The 18,383-nt window shown below is 47.4% G+C and overlaps 4 protein-coding genes across 4 annotated transcripts, besides 3 other annotated features; 3 read left to right on the top strand and 1 right to left on the bottom strand.

Annotated features, from left to right (window-relative positions):
* Positions 1–734: 734 nt before the first annotated feature.
* Positions 735–758: a repeat region.
* Positions 759–1,877: 1,119 nt separating this feature from the next.
* Positions 1,878–3,140, top strand: FPSE_06688 (uncharacterized protein; the record flags this gene model as incomplete). Its single annotated transcript, XM_009259806.1, has 1 exon — positions 1,878–3,140. The coding sequence occupies one exon, from the start codon at positions 1,878–1,880 to the stop codon at positions 3,138–3,140; it is 1,263 nt and encodes a 420-aa protein (XP_009258081.1).
* Positions 2,283–2,323: a microsatellite.
* A 691-nt stretch (positions 3,141–3,831) lies between the features above and the next one.
* FPSE_06687 (uncharacterized protein) lies at positions 3,832–5,787 on the top strand (the record flags this gene model as incomplete). Its single annotated transcript, XM_009259805.1, has 1 exon — positions 3,832–5,787. The coding sequence occupies one exon, from the start codon at positions 3,832–3,834 to the stop codon at positions 5,785–5,787; it is 1,956 nt and encodes a 651-aa protein (XP_009258080.1).
* Positions 5,788–6,093: 306 nt separating this feature from the next.
* On the bottom strand, positions 6,094–8,673 carry FPSE_06686 (uncharacterized protein; the record flags this gene model as incomplete). The annotated part of the gene is made up of 1 exon (XM_009259804.1): positions 6,094–8,673. The coding sequence occupies one exon, from the start codon at positions 8,671–8,673 to the stop codon at positions 6,094–6,096; it is 2,580 nt and encodes an 859-aa protein (XP_009258079.1).
* Position 8,674: 1 nt separating this feature from the next.
* Positions 8,675–8,702: a microsatellite.
* A 3,107-nt stretch (positions 8,703–11,809) lies between these two features.
* Positions 11,810–18,160, top strand: FPSE_06685 (uncharacterized protein; the record flags this gene model as incomplete). The annotated part of the gene is made up of 3 exons (XM_009259803.1): positions 11,810–12,647; positions 12,980–13,721; positions 13,795–18,160. 3 exons carry the CDS (start codon positions 11,810–11,812, stop codon positions 18,158–18,160), a joined length of 5,946 nt encoding a protein of 1,981 aa, XP_009258078.1.
* Between the last annotated feature and the right edge of the window lie 223 nt (positions 18,161–18,383).

The following is an 18,383-nucleotide window of genomic DNA, read 5'->3' as shown; positions in this document are numbered from 1 at the left end:
GCATGGCAAAGTAACTCATGGACGACTACAAAGCCATTTGTTGACAAGTCAAACACTGTTGGTTGCTGCTTATACGACCTATCCAATGAGAGAGGAATGTGGTCCTCATTCAAATGTTAGAAAAAGAGGCTTGTCTCAGCATGATGCAGACTCTCGAGATCTGAAGCGCTGAGCAAGACGTCAGATCTAAGTGTGAGCGGCTAAGACGGGACGGCTGTCACTGCCGAATGTCATTGTCGCTGAGGAGTCTGGATCTTCGGCACGCTCCGGACTAATAATAGTGACGCGTACGTGGCTTACTTTGTGCTGTTCTCCATTCATTAGCCAATCCATTCAACCTTGTCCAATCATGCAAAGCCCTCAAACTCTATATGGAAACTCGGCTATACAGGGACCGCCAGGAACATCAGCATTGGTGTTCCGTTTATCCGATTCAAACAGATGAACGGGACAAGGCACGAGAAAGAGAAAGGGGGAAGGACAATGTCAAGAGTATGAGAGTATCTGGTGATACCTAAAACTTCAAAAGGGGGAGAGGCGGAGCAATATTCTGAACTGTCCGTGCCGGAATATGCCACAAGTCCGTCCGACAGAGCCGACCTTAACCTCTTGAGCGGGAGATGCCAACGACAAAAGAGTTTTCTCATTTTAGGGATGGTAGATTTAACTAAGGTGAAGAGTCATCCTACTAAGAGACGTGGTCCTGACAGTATGAGATCAGTAGCTCAATAATGTTTTTTTTTTTTTTTTTTTTTTTTATAAAAAAAACACAAAAAAAAACCAGACTTTTCGATAAGGCCACATGCTACCTCATCAATCAAGGAACTCTATATCAGAGTAGATTCAATTATGGCCACGTGAAAAGCCCGGCTCACTGTGGTAACAATCGTTCCCGGCTGTCTCGGGTAACTCGCATCCAGAGAATAAGATGAACACTCAGGCAGGTCGCAAAGCCACAGAGACTAGAGAAAGACCTGGCATGATTGCCTTTTTATTAAGGCACCTAACTTTCCTATTGACACTTAGTAGATCAGTACCGGGTTTTATGAGACGAATCTGGTACAAAGCCAACGAGAAGATCAGGTTAACACAGCCACTCTGCTGAATTTTGGTTATACTACGGTTAGGAGCATCACTTTTTTACTAAGAAGAATAACTCGCCAACACAACACAGCCACTCATTAAGTTTGTGCGCTGTCTCTGTTGGGTACTCATACGGAATTCTTCTGTTGCTTCTCTGATGATGCGGTCTTGCAGCTGTAGTCCTGATCATATTGTTGCCTATCTCATGGAAGGTTCATCAGCAGCCTTTGCGGTTCGAATAGCCCTCTGTTCACGATAAGGAAGATCCTACTAACCTTACATTAGTCACCAGACGAAAAGACAAAGTATCTGAAGGGGAACATGCCATGTCAGCACAAGTGCGTCAGAGGGCCAGGTCACAGAGGCGTTTAGTCGCATGAGTGAAAAGGCAGCCAAGGTCTATACACATCCGCTGAGTATATTACCACGACAACAGAGCATGCTATGACCATTATGTGATCCAGTAAATGATGAAGGTTTTTTGAGCCCATGATGAATATTCTTTCCTAAAACTTTCTGCCAGTTATTAACAAATTGTGCTTAAACTCTCAGTAAGTGCAATAGAGTTACTAAATAATATAGAAAATTATTCTCAGTGTTTCCATGTCAACTTGCCATAAACTTCACAGTTACTAGGAAATGAAGAAAAGCTTACTATTAAGATTTTTTTAAAGTCTAACCTTTAAAATCTTAAATATAGTATAAGTTGATAGGCTACTTGCGATCCTTTTCTTTTACAATCTTCAAACTACCTTCCCATTCACATTCTCAAATTCCAAATAACGATTCTCACTATGAGTTTTAAACTTGTCGAACTGCTGAGTGATCAGCACAACCCGAATTTGGACATCGTGGATCTAATTCTTTCCAACCTTGGGATCGCTGGCATTTTCGCGTTGCATGCAACATGCCGACGTTTACGCTGGGTAGTTCGTCACATGACGGAATCACCGTACCTTCTCCACATCAATAAGAAGCTCGAGAGATACTTCGATGATCCCGCTAGCTTCAGATACCAGCTCGGTAAATGCAATGGCCTTATCACAGGGGACTTTGTACGGAGTTTCTTGACCTTTAGCAGCCCAACTAGTTCAACACTAGACATCGTCGCTAAAGGAGGGCCGAATATAGATGCTTTGATGAGGTACCTGCAGAGAGATGAGGGTTATATACGGGACTGGCAAGGGGATACGCCCTTAGATGACGACGACAACGACTACGACGACGACGACGACGACGATTATACGCTATCATATGGGTTCATAATTCTTAGGCGAAGAGAGCCCTTCGACATGAGCGTCCGTATCAAATTAGGCAGTCCTATCTTCGAAATCATCAACAATGCTGATACGTCGGCTGATTTGATGTTTATTTCTTGGAACAAGGTTTATTGTCTATTCCCATTGCCTACCATCAAACGACATAAGTTCTTCGCCCTGAGACCTTTTGATCGCAGCGTGGGCGACACACTGCGGGAATATGCAGCCGCTGGTTGGACAACACGAGACCTAGTACGGCCTCACGAAGCTCCTGAACTCATCCCTCGAGAAGCACTACAACAGATCGGTGGACAGAGGTCGCTCATTATAGACCTTACCGGTTCCCCAATAGGGAAGTTCACTCCAGATTATGTTCTTGAGAGCGGCGTGTTTTCAATAAACTGGACGCCAGGCAATTTCGATGGCCATCCCATCCTAAGTGTTGGCGTACATCAGTCGTTCACGAGAGTGGCACTGCGATACATCCATACCACCGGGCTCTCAGGCATAGCGCAGCAATCATGGAACGAGTTTTTGCAAACAAAATTGAGATTATGGGTATATATCGAGGATCTCAAGACATATCCCGTCGACACGCCTACTTGCAACCACTTGATCGTCTGGTACAAGTGTCACATGTGTGTCCGAGCACGGATGCCGTCTACTTGGGACTACGCGGATGACCAGATATCTACATGGTTTCAAGAGTGGAGGAGAAGGGAGACAGGTCTGGTCCTGCTACCTCCGGCTCCCGTGATGAACCGAAGATTCTCATTCGGAGTGTCTAGCCTTCTGTGAGCAGGTATGCCTTCACGATAAGACATTGTCATCGATATCTCGGCTGTGGCTGATTTAGACTATTATACTATGCTTCTGGTGGGACAACTTACTTGGGTCTCGGCTGTGTCGGATAATAAGAAGAGATTGTGCCACTGTACCTGTTGCAGGTTTAAGTGCATATTTTAATACAGGATTTTGTTACTGGGAATGTACCCTTTTGTTTCTGTCAAGTCACTTATCTCACTTATCCTTTCACCAAGACCGAATGTACATCGCCAGACATGGTATCTATCAGACAACCACATATTCTTTGCATCCTTACGGATTGTAGGGAATAAAGGGTTCAATACTCTCGAACCCTCCAAGTCTGGACCAATCAATCGCAAAAGTTTCAGTCCCCCTGACCGGTTGACCCTTGCCCGAACTAGCGATTCTGGACTTTAAGCTGAAAACTTTCGCTAACCATAACAAGCCAAGATCAACGCTAAACAACGACAACACCAATTGCAACAGCTCACTTCGTTTCTCGTGGCGTCGAAGTCTGCCCTTAAACGGTCGCGGGAGAAAGCATCGACAGGGGTAATGGCAAGGGGTTCTGCAATCAAGCGGCAAAGCAATAACCTTGCCAAGAAAAGGTCAAGACGGACCATCCCCCACGAGATATTCTTCATCTTCTTCCTTGGTTACGTGCGGTAGCAAAAACGCCACAATGTTGGAATCAAGCATTTCCTTCATCAAATCCTCCGTGCCAGTATATCACAATGCTGTCAAGTCGATTATCTTCAAATGCGCCGAGTTGCTTATGGGTATCTTTATCTACAAGCTCTTCTCGTTGATCGCAGCCCGCTCGAACCAGTTCACGTCTTATCTCATGTTCACTGAAGATTACATTCAGCGCACCCTCTATATCTCATCGCGCGGCCTGTCACGAGCAGGCCTCGTCGTCCTTGCATTTAGTCTTCTGAACATCGTTTTGTCACTCTATGGCACGCTTCTCTGGGCGTTGGATGCTCCTGGTTACATATTCAAAGCTACGGAGGCGACGATCGCCGACTACGCGGACCAGAGGAACGACAATCCACCATACATCGTTCAGCTTTCTTTGGATCCCTCTCGTATCGACGATACTACACAAAGGCTATCGCAGATTATTGGATCTGACCTCTTTCATCCTGGACTGAATTACACTTTGACTGGTAAAGTCTCCAACAAAGACGGCGCGCCAGAAGTCGTCCCGCAGCAGACAGGACCTATCGCTCCGGGCGCTCGGGTCTGGCTTGATGATGATGGTCTCTCTGTCTCCATCGACGTCAGTCTCATTTATTCTGCCAATCCATCACTCGACGACGAGAGTTATGTTGTGAACACCACAACCGGGAAGGATTATAATGTTTGGGAGAACACATTCAACAATGTCTTCTCAAATGAATTTATTGCAACTGTCGCTGGAAAGCCCGAGGTCCACTGGGACACCGCTTCAGATAGGATAGTTGATTCCAGATACATCCTGCCCAACAGATACGACAACATCTGGTTTTCCTTTGGTGGAGGTGGTGGCTCAGGACTCATGAACCAGGTCTTCACAGTAACCAAAGGCAAGAGACGTCACACTTTCTTCCAGTCTACATTCAAAACGACCATGCTCACGACCTCTGGAATCGACTTTGCCAAGAAAGAAGTCTCAGATCTTGTGGAACGTGCTGGACATCTTGATCAGGATGACAAAAGGCTCCTCCCCTCCGGCCGCATTATCGATAACATGATGAATGCTCAAAGAAAAAACATGAGCTACCACTATGGTCTCAACACAGTCTCGAACAGCAAACGGTCTACTCTACAGAATACATGGGGCTTCTACACATCGACGAGCAACGGCAGATCCATGTTCTCACTCATCCGCATTACGAGTACGAACATGACCCTCATTCGATCTGAGAATATCTCAAAAGCACCAGAGCCAGAGGAGAAGTGTGAGAAAGCAAACTCTCAGGATGAAGCCTACGGTGGTCAGCCCGGCCGATCCGACTGCCTTGGTCAAGAGGCAGTGGACGATCCCAGATTCTTCGGCCTCGTCGACACTGCTGCGGTGATGATCGCCCATGATCTTGGCAATGGCCGATCTAACCTCAGTTCCGAGTCACTCGACAACAATGCCTTGACCTGGATCCGGGATAATGCAGACAGTATGGAGTCGCTTCTAACTTCTAGAGCGTACAGTGTCAGCATCGACCCGTCTCTCGTGTTTATCAGCGTGGACAAACTCATTGTTGCTATGTCCTACCTCCAACTCGCCCTTAGCTGTCTGGCCCTGCTTATGGCAATTGTCTTGTGGCTTGCTCTCATGATCTTCGCTGATGCCCACTGGGCCAGCTCACTCTTGGCCAATCTGATCCACACCACAACTGAGACGGGCGGTGCAAAGCCTGGGTACATGATGCGTGATCCCAGCGTGACATTGCAACCCATGGGAAAGAGAAAGCTTCTGGCAGTGAAGGGAGGACAGGTCACTCTGTGTTCTCCTCCATCTGTTTATGGGGAACAAACAACTGGTTATGTTGATGAAACGAAGAATCATATGACAGCGGAGGGTTATCCTGTGAATTACGTACAGCCTCACAATGGAGGAGAAAGGCTGATGGCTGGATATGGACAACCACAGGCGTGAGCTACTACATCTCTTTACGCATATGGCACTAGGTACACTTGCAGTTAGGTTTAAATATAACGCCAGACGATACAAAAGCATTTTTCGAGACTCTGGTCAATAGGTGATGTTAACTGGCTTTAACACTCCATCCATCTAGGTGTATGCTGCATCCCAGCGGGTAGTAACACCAATATCGTCTGGGCCACTGTTAGCCTTCACGCTATTACTTGGAAGGACATATCTTAGTCATTAGAAATAATTGATAGTTGTGGAAATTTAACTTTGTTTAATTGACACGCTATTTAAATAACAAATATGATGTAATTACTGGCCCTTTGTCTCTCTGACCTTTGGATTTCTCTCATATCTCCATCGCTTACTGTTATCTTGCACATGCCACCTTGTCATAAAGGCACCTTCTTCCACCCACTCAGCCCACTCAACACCCCATCTCGCCTCGACGGCTTCCAAGAACGACACAAAGTCGAACGCTTGGATTCCATCAGTCTCTAATGGGTCTACAGAGACGTCACTTAATCTCCACTCAACGTTGTCGATGAGGGGAATTGTCAAATGACGCTCGGGGTGGCGAGCATCACGAATGTTGAGCATAGCTCGGCCAGGGTTGACAACAGTAAATTGCCAATATCCTTGACCTGTTTCGTTGTTGCTTGTCTGCAAGGGTCTTAGGAGAGATTGGCCCTCGTAATTTGGTAGTAATGACTCTGCGGCTTCTCGGCTGACACCTTTCAGCGAGCCTGTCTCAAGAAGCATGTCGAGGATGGTGGGTAGAACCTGGGTAGAGTGGACTGCATCGTTGACATCGAATGAGGGCAGAAGAGGGTGAGACAAAACTAGAGGTACATGGTCTGCTCCAACGCTGGGGTTATAATAAGGCGATGCCTTGTTGTTCTCAACCAGCGAGACACCATGATCACCAAGGAAGACAATCAAAGTCTCATTTGCAACACCCTGTTCGTCAAGAAGGTCCAGGACCTTCTTAATCCACTTATCGTCGTAACCCTCAGCATTCGCGTAGTCAGAAAGCTCCTTGATCTCCTTTCCTGAACCCAGAGGGACAGATGTTTCGTTGGCAGGTAGCCCGTAGCTATGATGACTTGTGCTGGTGATATGTGTAAGGAAAACTCGACCATCGTTCTTCTCAGCATCCACAAACGCATCCCGGATGTAGTCCTCGAGAGGATCTTCTTGGAAGCCGAAGTAGTTGATGTCCTCCAGCTCAACCGCTCCGTGTGTTGCATTTTCGTCACGAAGATAATCTCTATCAATCGTGTTCTCCTCAGGAAATCCCATAGCTGCCATGAGCTTATCGTGGTTGTCGTAGTGGATCGTAGCAGTTTGGAAGAAGTAGGACTTCCATTTTGAGGAAGCCGGGTCGGCCTTGTTCATGGCGTCGAAGATGTGAGGGAGGCATGGCTGGTAGATATGGCGCTTGTAGTCGAGGTTGAAGTCCGCGATGAGAGGGTTCAAGCCGCAGATTGTTCCCTCGAGACTTTTGAGAGTGTAGGTTGCAGAGGTATAAGCGTTTGTGAATCGGGGACCACCTCGCTTTGGGGTCTTCTTATGCTTGAAACCGTCGTCGTAGTCGCCTGTGATGTAATTGGCGGTGGGCATCAAGGTAGACATTCTTTCCAAAGCATCTCGAGGAATCTTCTTGTTAGGGTACGAGTCCTGGAAGCGATTCCAAAGAGGGCCGTCCTTCTTAATAGGAAAGACGTCGTTTCGGGTGCTTTCGAGCAGGAACATGATCACATGCTTCACAGGAACATCCTGAAGCTTACCACGGAGCTCCTCCAGTAAAGGTTCGTTGAGATTCGAGATCTTGGTAGGATCCGAAGCGGCAGAGTAGTGCATCTCGTCTGAAGCGTACCAATCCTCGAAACCAGCCAGAGGCTTACCCTTGGGTAGCCAGCTGAACTTGGGTGGTTCGGCGACAGCTGATCGTTCATCCCACTCATGTTGGATGCCGACTTTGAAGTGTGTTGGTAGCTGGTCCAGTAGAGGCGAGGTGGAAGACATGTCGACGAATGGGAGAAGGCCAGCAGTCCAAGAAAGGAAAGTCAGGGATCGATCACTGGGTCGTTCGAGAGACATGACAAACATGGCGAAGATAAACACATGCCAAGACAGATAAGGAATGCTATGAAAGAGACGTTTCACGGTCGAAGGCTGCATGTTGACACCACACACTTTGCGCATGCGCTGTGACAGGCGGGAGTATGAGTTTTGCGACTTTGCATAGTCAATCGAGTCTCGAGATAGATCATCGTCACCGTCGGAATATCGGTTGTCGAATTCGGCTTCAGGCTCAGGGATTCGGCCGTAAATGTTTCGCTTTCTCAACAGACGATTGGCGGCTCTTCCAGCGAATAAGAAGGGGAAAGACACGACATCGGCACCCCATCCGAAGGTTGCATAGAGCACATCCTGTAGTAGCCAGCTGACTAACAGTAGCGCTGCCAGGACCAGGATCATAGTGACAAGGCCAGAAAGGAAGATCGCTCTTGACGTGGGGTCAGAGACCATGTTGATGTTCTGCCAGTGAATTTCGGATCCGGCGACGAGGTAAAATGTAACGGAGACGACGGCGAGTGCGACATTGTATACGATTAGGAGCCCAGCAAGGGTAGCGGTTATGTATTGTGCGATTTTTGCTGTAAGAGGAGGTTCGAGGAGGAGTCGTATTATAACAAGAAGGACGATATCTTGGATAAAGAATGTACCGAAAAAGGTAAGTAATCGAGAGGTAGCGACGGCATTGCGATGGCTGTGGATATGTGAGAGCTTGGCTGCCAGGATGGCCAAGACTGAGAATGTGAAGATGAAGTGGCGGTTGGCAAGTCGAGAAGCCAACTTGCCCAGCATAGCAGGTAACCGAACCATATTGACTTGACTTGACTTGACTTGACTTGTAAAGGAATGAAAGAAAGTAAAAAGTAAAGTAAGTAAGTAGCCTGCTGATGCAGACGAACCAGAATGAGCGTGGGCAAACCGAGCACAAAACAAGTCAGGGATCACAGGCAAAAATGCAACAGAACAAAAACGCGATCAACCTTTTTCCAGAAAGAAAAATGGAAAAGCAGATAAATATGGGGAATATGAGTTTCATTTAATGAACTTGGACTACCCCCTTCAGTCCGTCCCATCCGGAGTCGCCTTCAGTTCCAAGCGCCTGATACGATGGGAAAACGGGACCGCTTCAGCCTCCGAGCTCCTTTTTTCCCCCATTTTCCCTTCTAGTCGGGTCCTTGATCTTATGTAAAAGATGTAGGTCGCGTGGGCGGTTTCCCGTAGATGACTAGCTCAGGCTCGTCTCATTTCGTATTATCGGAGCTCGGCACCATTTCTTACTCTAACTGCAACATTATTGGCCAGGCACGGCTCTTGGACATTTCTTACGTCAAGCCGAGGTGCCGAGAAATCAGCTTTAGACGATCAGTGGTGGAGTAAGCTAATACATCCAAGAATAGGGGTCAGGGTTGGGATTAGCCTGAAATAGACTGGTCTAGACAATAGGGCAGTTGAGCTGGCAGGGCACAAATCCACTGACTCGAGTGTCAAAGAACTTTTGGTAAGGATTGAGTCTAGAGTCTAGAGTCTCTTGGCTAGGTAGGCTGAATGATCGACAAACATAGCATAGCCCCCAACAAGCGACACAGTCTTGCTTACCCGAGACCAATAGAACTAAATTCACCTCGTATACTACGCCTCACCTTCAAGCACCCCTTTCGGTCGCTTCCAAGTCTGGACTGGATGACTCGTTTGATGAGTTGTTAATTGCAAAATGTCATCTCATAAACAAGGCACAGACTGTTTTTCTTCATCGGTTGGCTGTTTTAGCGCGAAATGACATGCACAAAGTCATCAGCCACCCAGTTTCACTCCAAATTTGGAAAAGGCAGTGAGTGCTATGACATTATTCACAAAATTTATTGACAACTGAAACATGTAGCAAAGAGTGTGCCGGTGGTCAACGCACAACTTTGGCCGTTGTAAGCATTGTCCGAAAAACAAGTAAAAAATTACAATAAGAATCCTTGAGATGCATCTCTTGTTTAATTGGCGTCTGACCTGTCATTACCTGTCATGTCACCCCCGCATTCGACAAGGTCCTCGACTGCAGCCATTGCCTATCAACTAGCCAAGAAAAGTTAAGCCGGTGACCATTTTGAAAGCATGGAAGCACTTGGTGGAATTGTTCTCAAGGATGATATCATCCTATACCTACCCTGGTTGCTGTCCGTGTAGCTGGAATAAACATCTCCGAAGTCGCGGGAGCTCCTTAAGATAGAACAATGCCTTGTTCAGGAGGCAGTATAGAAAACAATTATTATACGGATAATTGATGAACTGATACACATGGATCTCGAGTCATAACTGCTCAGAGTTTGTTATATTATTAGTGTCTGAGGTGTCTCGTGATTTGGTGGGAGATTGACTTCTCGTATAGAACAGCAACCTGTAATTGAAACAGAAACGAACAAAGGCCCCTGGTTTGAGGGAGAGCGGGACATATAAGGCCCCATCTGCACGTAGAAAGCAAAGTTTATCTTTTGCTTTGTGTGGCCTGAATAATGGCTATCTTGCCTTGCCTGCCATAAACATTGGTGCCCAGTAATGAGCAAACAGAGTCAGCATTTAACGTCATGCCACATAAAAGCCAGTAGTTGTGCATGCCCTCAGTGTAGACATACATGTTCTCTTTGGCTAGGCAAATAATATTAGTCACAATTACAATACTAGTGGCTATGCTTCAGTGCACAGTTTGTGGTTACGAGATCTTGTTTTCGCAGTTGTACAGTGACATGCTTACTATGCACAACTATCGAGATATAAAATGAAACCCACATGCTCCGCTACTAGGTACGGCCGAATTCGACTCGCAGTGCGACTTGGCATCTGGGAGAATGCCGTTATTTCCGTCGCCAAGGCGTTTAGTCGGCCGAGACCTGAATCAGACTGGGATCAACTACCCTGTATCAGGGGCTGCATTTTCAACCCTAGCCTAGGAATAAAATGCATACCCAAACTGTGTGACCACATTGAAGAGGATACATACCGGGCATTCTTCACTTAACCGGTAGATATGGCCACCGCAAAATAGAAGTTGGGGCTGAGTGTGTTCTGCTGTGACTGTGAAAAGTTAGACAATACGGAACAGGTTGATTAGCCCGACAACGTGGAACGGGCAATGCCGTGATGCCGTCACATTGGCCTAGGTGAAGAAAAAAACGATGTAGGAGAGCTAGGGAATCAGATATCCCTGTCTCCAAGCCTATGTGGGTTATCGCATCACCAAAACAGACTCTAAGCACTACAAACATGGAAAATCGCACAGAAAAATGAACAAATCCCATGATTGTCATTAAAATCCACAAGGCTGCAACCCCTGAATAACTTGCAAGGGGCCAGTCCAGATCTGTGGAAGTGGCTTGTCATGACCACGTTGTGATTTGCGGAAGCTGGTCTCATCCCTGAGTCTGTCGCTACATCGCTCTTATCTCTCTGTCTATCAATTCTGGTGCATTTTAGTTAGTGCTAATGTTCTGATAGGCGAAGTGGGTAGGCGACTAGATAGAGCCCTGGTCTCGGTCGTTTCCATCTGGGGATAGCGTAGATCCTTCGTCGGTTTTTTAACAGGAATAATATTTTTCTCTTTTTTGCTCAAATGATTGCGCTGGTTCATCAAGGTGTCAATATGCGTATAAGACTTTTGGCAATGAAAGATAATAGTATTTTCAAAAAGTGCGATATGTAAACCTTTTGGATTTGAAAACACCAAGCAATCACTTCACGACATCACTTGACGGAGCACAAACGCTAGAAATATGGGTGCGGGTGCCTAAACCCGGAAATTACTGCCCACAACCCTTGTTGTTTAAGATTATCCGTTAAGGTAGAGTGCTTCTTAAAATCTCACCAAGCCCAAACTTCTTCTCACCACACACACTCTTTTGCTGCACAACACTCGTTTCAATATCGTCATTCGTTCAAAGTTCACTTCTCAAAAACCACCATAATGCATTTCTCAACCACTTTCGCGGCACTTGTCGCCCTCTCTGGCTTCACCTCTGCCGAGCCCAACGGCTGGTCCAAGACCAAGGAAGCCGAGGATAGCCCTTCTAAACTCGACGACTGCGGCTGCTGGCCCATCTACCAGGCCATGCTCAAGTGCCAGAAGCTCAAGTTCCCCGAAGAGTCTGCTGAGGACTGTGTTTGCATTCCCAACCCAGATGGCTGGTACGGCTCCATGGACGGCTGCCGCACTTGTCTCTCTTCCAACACCAACGAAGACTTCTTTGACAACATGGCCAAGCTCGTTACGCAGCTGTTTGTCTCTTGCACAAACGCAGGCGGTGCTGTCTACAGTGATGGCAATAGCATTTGCGCCAGCAACTCCTTCCGAGAGGCCTGTGTTTCGCTCGGTACTGATGGAAAGCCCAGCTGGGCTAGCTTTGAGCAGGGTGATGTTTCTGGAAATGGCACTTATGTTCTGGATATCGAGGAATATGGCGCCAAGAAGGATTCTTCTACTTCAGTGACGACTGCCAAGACTGCTGAAAAGACAACTGCTACGACTGCTGAAAAGACAACTGCTACGACTGCAGCTACCGATTCAGCTGATTCTACCGAGACTGAGACAGAGGCCGCTGAAACCACCAAGGCTGATACCAAGGCTGACACCAAGACCGAGACCTCCAGTGTTGAAGCTGCTGCTACTACCGGTACCTCGGATGCCTCTTCTGCCGCTCAGACCCCTGCTGCTTCAAGCACAACAACACCATCGTCAGGTATGAAGCTTGCCAGTGCTCAGGCTGGAGCAATGGGCCTTATTGTGGCTATTGTTATTGGAGCCGGTTTATTCTAGATGTTTGCATCTCTAGCTCAGCTTATAATAGAACTATGACACATCTAAATACTGGTCATCAATACATTCTTTAATGATAAAGAAGTTTATATCTAAATTGCACGGCTACCTTGTAATAGTCCTACGAGTTCCTTCCTGGATTCATACCATTCTTGTTAGAGAAGAAGTGCTATCATTGGCCAGACACCTCATTTACCCCGCTTTGTCATCACGATCGAGTTCTGTAGTCAACCGAGGAAGGCTGAGCTGAGCTGAGGCAGATTTCTGCCATCATCATCGTTGACTGATAAAACACGAACCACTCACCTCTGATGGTTTTAGACGACCCAGAAGCAGGAGGCAAGATGGAACTCCTGAGTCCCGAGAGTGCCAAAGGCGCAGATCTTGCGGACCCTGAACCGGCGTCGCCCGATAGCTTGCTGGCGACAAGCATGAGCCAGCTTTCCATATCCTCAGATCTCGCCAAACGTCTGTTGAGGAACGGGTTCGTCTCAGACAACCTTGACAGCATCGACATGACTGAAGCTCTTGTATGGACTGTCGAGAGGAAGCAGATGGAACTATTACAGGAGCTCATCAGCCAAGGCGCTGATGTGAACCTGCCGGCCAAGGACGGCTGGACCTGCCTTAATCTTGCTGCCGACACTGCGAATCATGAGATTTTGCAAGTCCTGCTTGAGAATGGCGCCGATGTGGCCGGCATCAGCGGAAAATATGGGCTTACAGCACTCCACTGGGCAGCAGATGTTGGAGATTCACAAGGAGTGGAAATTCTCATTTCTCATGGCTCAAATGTTGATGCACAATCAACTATAGGAAGCTACCCCCTGCATCTAGCTGCTAATAATGGATGTGTCAAAACCATTCGGGCTTTACTGGAAGCCGATGCCAGCATCCAATGTTTGGACCACAAAGGATTTAGTCCATTGCATGAAGCGTGCAGGAGAGGACATGATGATGCAGTGCAGCTTCTAATCGAGCGCGGCGCAGATGTCTCCATCAAGTGTAAGCAGGGCCAAGCCCCTATACACGCTGCAGCACTTACTGGGCAGTATAAGATTATGTGAGTGTTTACTGATGAGCTCCCTGTTCACAAAAATAAGAGGCACAATACTGACGGGGATTATTCACTGTAGTAAAAAGCTTCTAGAGTATGGAGCAGACGGTAATGTGATTACTGAAGACGGAAGATCCGTTCTCACTTATGCTGTATCCGCAAATTCTGTACCTAGCGCACAAGCCCTGCTAGACCACGGTGCCGATATCGAAACTCGCGATAACAACGACAATACACCACTGCTAGTGGCAGTACTGTGTTATGCCATTGAAATGGCCAGTTTCCTCCTCGAGCACGACGCAAATATAGAGGCAGCAGACGATAATGGTTACAGACCATTGCATCTAGCCGCTGAGAGGAACTTTGGCCAGATGACGCAACTCCTGATTGAGAAAGGTGCAGATATTGAGTCCAGAACAGCTCCCAAAGCCCAGGACGAGCCTTTTGGAGAAGAAGGCTTGACGCCTTTGTTGGTAGCTGCCAGATCTGGGAGAGTCGACAACTTTCATATCCTTATTGATCACGGTGCCAATCCAAAGGCAAGTAGTTCTGGCTATACAGGAGTCTACTTGGCTACTGCAGGACAGAACAAGTCCCTGATACGGTTTTTTGTCCAAAAAGGGGTGTCCATTGATGCTCGGACTACGCATGACGAAAACACGGCACTCATCAGAGCAGTCCGTGATGGTTACCCCCAGATCGTGTCGTTGCTGATCAAACTGGGTGCTGATGTGAATGTATCAAATAATATCGGCTGGACTCCATTGCACTTTGCTGCCGAAACTGGCTTCGAAGACGTCGTCGAGATACTACTCAAGGCTGGAGCTAATGCAACTGCTGAGAGTCACGATGGCAAGCGTCCACGAACTATTTCCTGGGAGAACAAACATCACCCCGTGACAACGATATTGGACGGAAGTGTGCCGATCTCACTGGACGCGCAGCTTCATTCGAAGGCCTTGCGTTTATCCGCACTATTCTATGCTGCCAGAAACGGCCATCTGAATAACATTTGTCAGGTACTAGACGAGGGAATTGACGTTAATTCGCTAGATGCTGATGGGCGAAGCTCTTTGTCTATGGCTGCCGAGCATGGGTGGAGCGACATCGTTCATTGCTTAACTGATAGGAAGGCTGATGTAAACTTAAAGGACAACTATGGTGGATCACCGCTTTGGTGGGCTTCAAGATATGGTAGCGCAATGATTGTTGAACATTTCCTCAACCAAGGGGCACACGCCGACAGTCCGGATGCAGATGGACAGTCACCCCTCTCTGCCTCATCACAGTACGGGCATCTCAAGATCATGAAATTATTGTTGGAACATGGGGCCAATCCCAATTCTTCCACCGGTTATGGGAAATCACCTTTGCTCTTTGCAGTCGAAAACGAGCAGTTGGATGCAGTGAAGCTGCTACTGGAATCCGGGGCGGATATCAATTACAAGAGCCCAGAGGGCGACTCAGCGTTATCCGTGGCAGAAGAACATGGGTTAGGGAATATAGTAGAAGTTCTCAAAGCTCACCCGAGCTTAATTATGACCAAGATCAAGGTAGATGATGGAGATAGATCCGAAGGTGTAGTGTCTCCGCCGATGAGCTCCACTGAACCCAGCTCGGATCCTAGCCTCAAACGCCATTGGATGTTGATCTATGCTTCACGGAAGGGTCAAATAGCGATGATCAAACGACTGATACAAGCAGGAGTTGATCCAAACTCATTTGCCACCGGCAGAATCCCTCTCTATGAAGCTGCCAGTCTTGGAAAGTCCGAGGCAGTAGCTATACTTGTCGAGCATGGCGCAGTCGTTGATCCGGAAGATTCAAGTCGAAGTCCTCTGGTCACTGCAGCTTTCTATGGATATACGAGCACAGTCAAGTTGCTTCACAGTCTTGGGGCTAGTCTCGAGACAGGCTACGAAAGAGGTCGAACGGCGCTCACGGAAGCTGCAGAAGGTGGATATGAGGAGACAGCATCGCTGCTTCTTCAACTAGGGGTAAAGACAGAAGTTAAGGATGGCATTGGTAGAGGACCACTCTGGACTGCCACGACGAACCGACATATGAATATTGTTAAGCTCCTGGTTGATTATGGAGCCAATATAGAGGCGGCTGACCACTTCGGCGTCACTCCTCTGATGGTCGCTGTGAGGAATGGTGATAGAAAACTAACAGAGTTCTTCCTCGAAAAGGGGTCGCAGATGAGACCAGAGTCCGAGCAAAACTACTCGCCGTTGTGCTGTGCAGCCTCTAATGGCGACGAAGGTATCGTGAACTTACTCCTTGATCACGGAGCAGACGTCAACTATTTCTCGGATGGAAAGCGCACTGCACTGCATATTGCAACAATTCGAGGAAATCTCATGGTTATGAAGATGCTAATTGAGGCTGGTGCCAACGTTGACTTGAGGGACGATGATGGCAGAACTGCATTATCCTTGGCCAAGGAAGGTTCCAACGACGCATCCATGAGATTACTATGTCGAGCTAGCAGCTTACGACGGGACAGTCACAGACAACAGAGAAAGGCTGATGAGGTGGATTTCGACAAGAAAGGCTCGTATCATTACCAGCCCCTGATGATGAAAAACTCCACCCGCATCATCGAGTTATATCCAGGTGTCCCTGGGGACATACTGGAGTTTGAACTGGAAGAAGTTCCCCTCTTTTCCGCAACTCCATTTGAAGCCCTTTCGTACGAGTGGCAAGAAAGGTACGGGACGATACCAGTTCAGTGCGACGGCCAAAAGATCTTCATCACTCCCAACTGCAAAGCAGCCATGGAAAAACTTCGACTGCGAGACAAGTCAAGATATTTGTGGATAGATGCTATATGCATCAACCAGACCAACGAACAGGAACGAAATCAGCAAGTTGCTATAATGGGTGACATCTATCGAGCTGCCCAAAGAGTTGTCATGTGGTTAGGAGAAGAAACAGGGTCCATACAGGCAGCTTTCGAAATGTTACCGACAGTGGCCAAAGCACAGTGCATGCTGCTGCAAGCAGCCGGAGAGTTACCTGACGGACAGATGACAACAGAAGGAATCGAAGATCCCGAGAAGATGTTGGAAAGCATGTTCAAGGAACAGAGCGCGATGGATGCCTTCTGGGAGCTAATGCAGCGAACATACTGGACAAGAGCTTGGATTCTCCCTGAGATTGTCATTGCTGGCTCCAGAGGCATTGTCATGTGTGGCAATCAATCTTGCGAATGGACAACCCTGCAGCTCGGCATGCCTATCTATGAATACTGTAATTTTGGTCAGCCGCCGATGATCTTCAACAGCGGACTAGTTGGAGATATGGGGCCAGAAGCTGAGATGCTTTTCGAAGATGTCGTTTTTGTACTACATACACTACAAGCTACTGACCCCCGTGACAAGATATTTGCATCTCTGGGGTTGGTGTCACAGGGGCGCCGGACAATCGGCAAGAAGCTGGTGGAAGCACCTATTGCTGACTATACAATGAGCGTTCAGCAAGTTTTCATACATGCCGCTCGCTACTTGATCGACTTGGGTGGTGCTTTCTGGGCTTGGAGATTGGGTATACAGCGCAGCACGAAGAAGGTCGACAATCTGCCTTCATGGGTCCCCGACTTCAATCGAAGACTTGCATTTGCAGAGATCAACCCATTCAAAGAGATCAAGACATCATACAGATTGGACATCAAGGAAGACCCAGTAACTACCGAGACTACTCTTTGGATCGGCGGCTGTATCGTTGACAAGGTCGTGTTCAAATTAACACTGACAAAAGACCTTGAGATATCCAGCATTCTTTCGTTAGCTGTCGATGTGCTTGCAAAGACAAACCGCAGCATATACGACAAGTACCCAATTGGTGAGGGGTTTGATGTCAATACCAATATCGAAGACCTAGAAAAGCAGAAGGATGCTGAGAGTTTACTGATGAAGAGCACAAATGCAATGGCACTGTTCGCCACCATCACCAATTTTAGAGACACGTCGGATGAGGACGATGACAGTACGACACCAGAAAGAATCTTACACCTCCTGACAGGATACCTGATCTACACGCTCTCAAAGAACATGGACACGCCAGAAGTGTCAAAAATAGCACCGGACTACGTAGAGCGATTCGCAGAGACGTGGGCAAAAGGATGTGACGACGCTGAATCCTTTATCGACTTTGAGTTGGATAATCTCAAGCTTGTGGAAGATGTATTGAGAGAGGACCGAGACCTCGTTTACACCGAGAATGGGTACTTTGGATTAACAAATACTGGCGAAGCCGAGGTTGGCATGGTGGTAGCGATGGTTGACGGTGATACTACATTGCGATTACTGAGAAGGAAGGAGGACACGACGCCATTTTATGAGTATGCAGATATGGTCTTCTTGAACACCATGGGCCAAGAAGTTGAGAACCTGGAAAGGATGTACGGCGAGCTTAGCCCTGAGAGATTAGAGATACGTTAGCAGTCCCAAAGATAATTCATAATGATCACATAAAACAAACAGGCAATGCAATAGGCCATGTTACGGTTGTTTCTCAGCTTCTTCTCCTAAAAGGGAATGGCCTCGTTCTTTAGCACAACGGCTTTGTATAGCCGATCAAGTTCGAGACTTGGAGTTAGCACGATCTTGGTCTAGTATTTTCAGTAGAGGCAAACGAAAATCGATAGTCTTTTAAAACCCCTGA

This window comes from Fusarium pseudograminearum, chromosome 2 (genome assembly GCF_000303195.2).
Source record: "Fusarium pseudograminearum CS3096 chromosome 2, whole genome shotgun sequence".
NCBI lineage: Eukaryota > Fungi > Ascomycota > Sordariomycetes > Hypocreales > Nectriaceae > Fusarium > Fusarium pseudograminearum.
The sequence above is the reverse complement of the archived record's forward strand: the minus strand, read 5'-3'. Positions and strand labels throughout refer to the sequence as shown.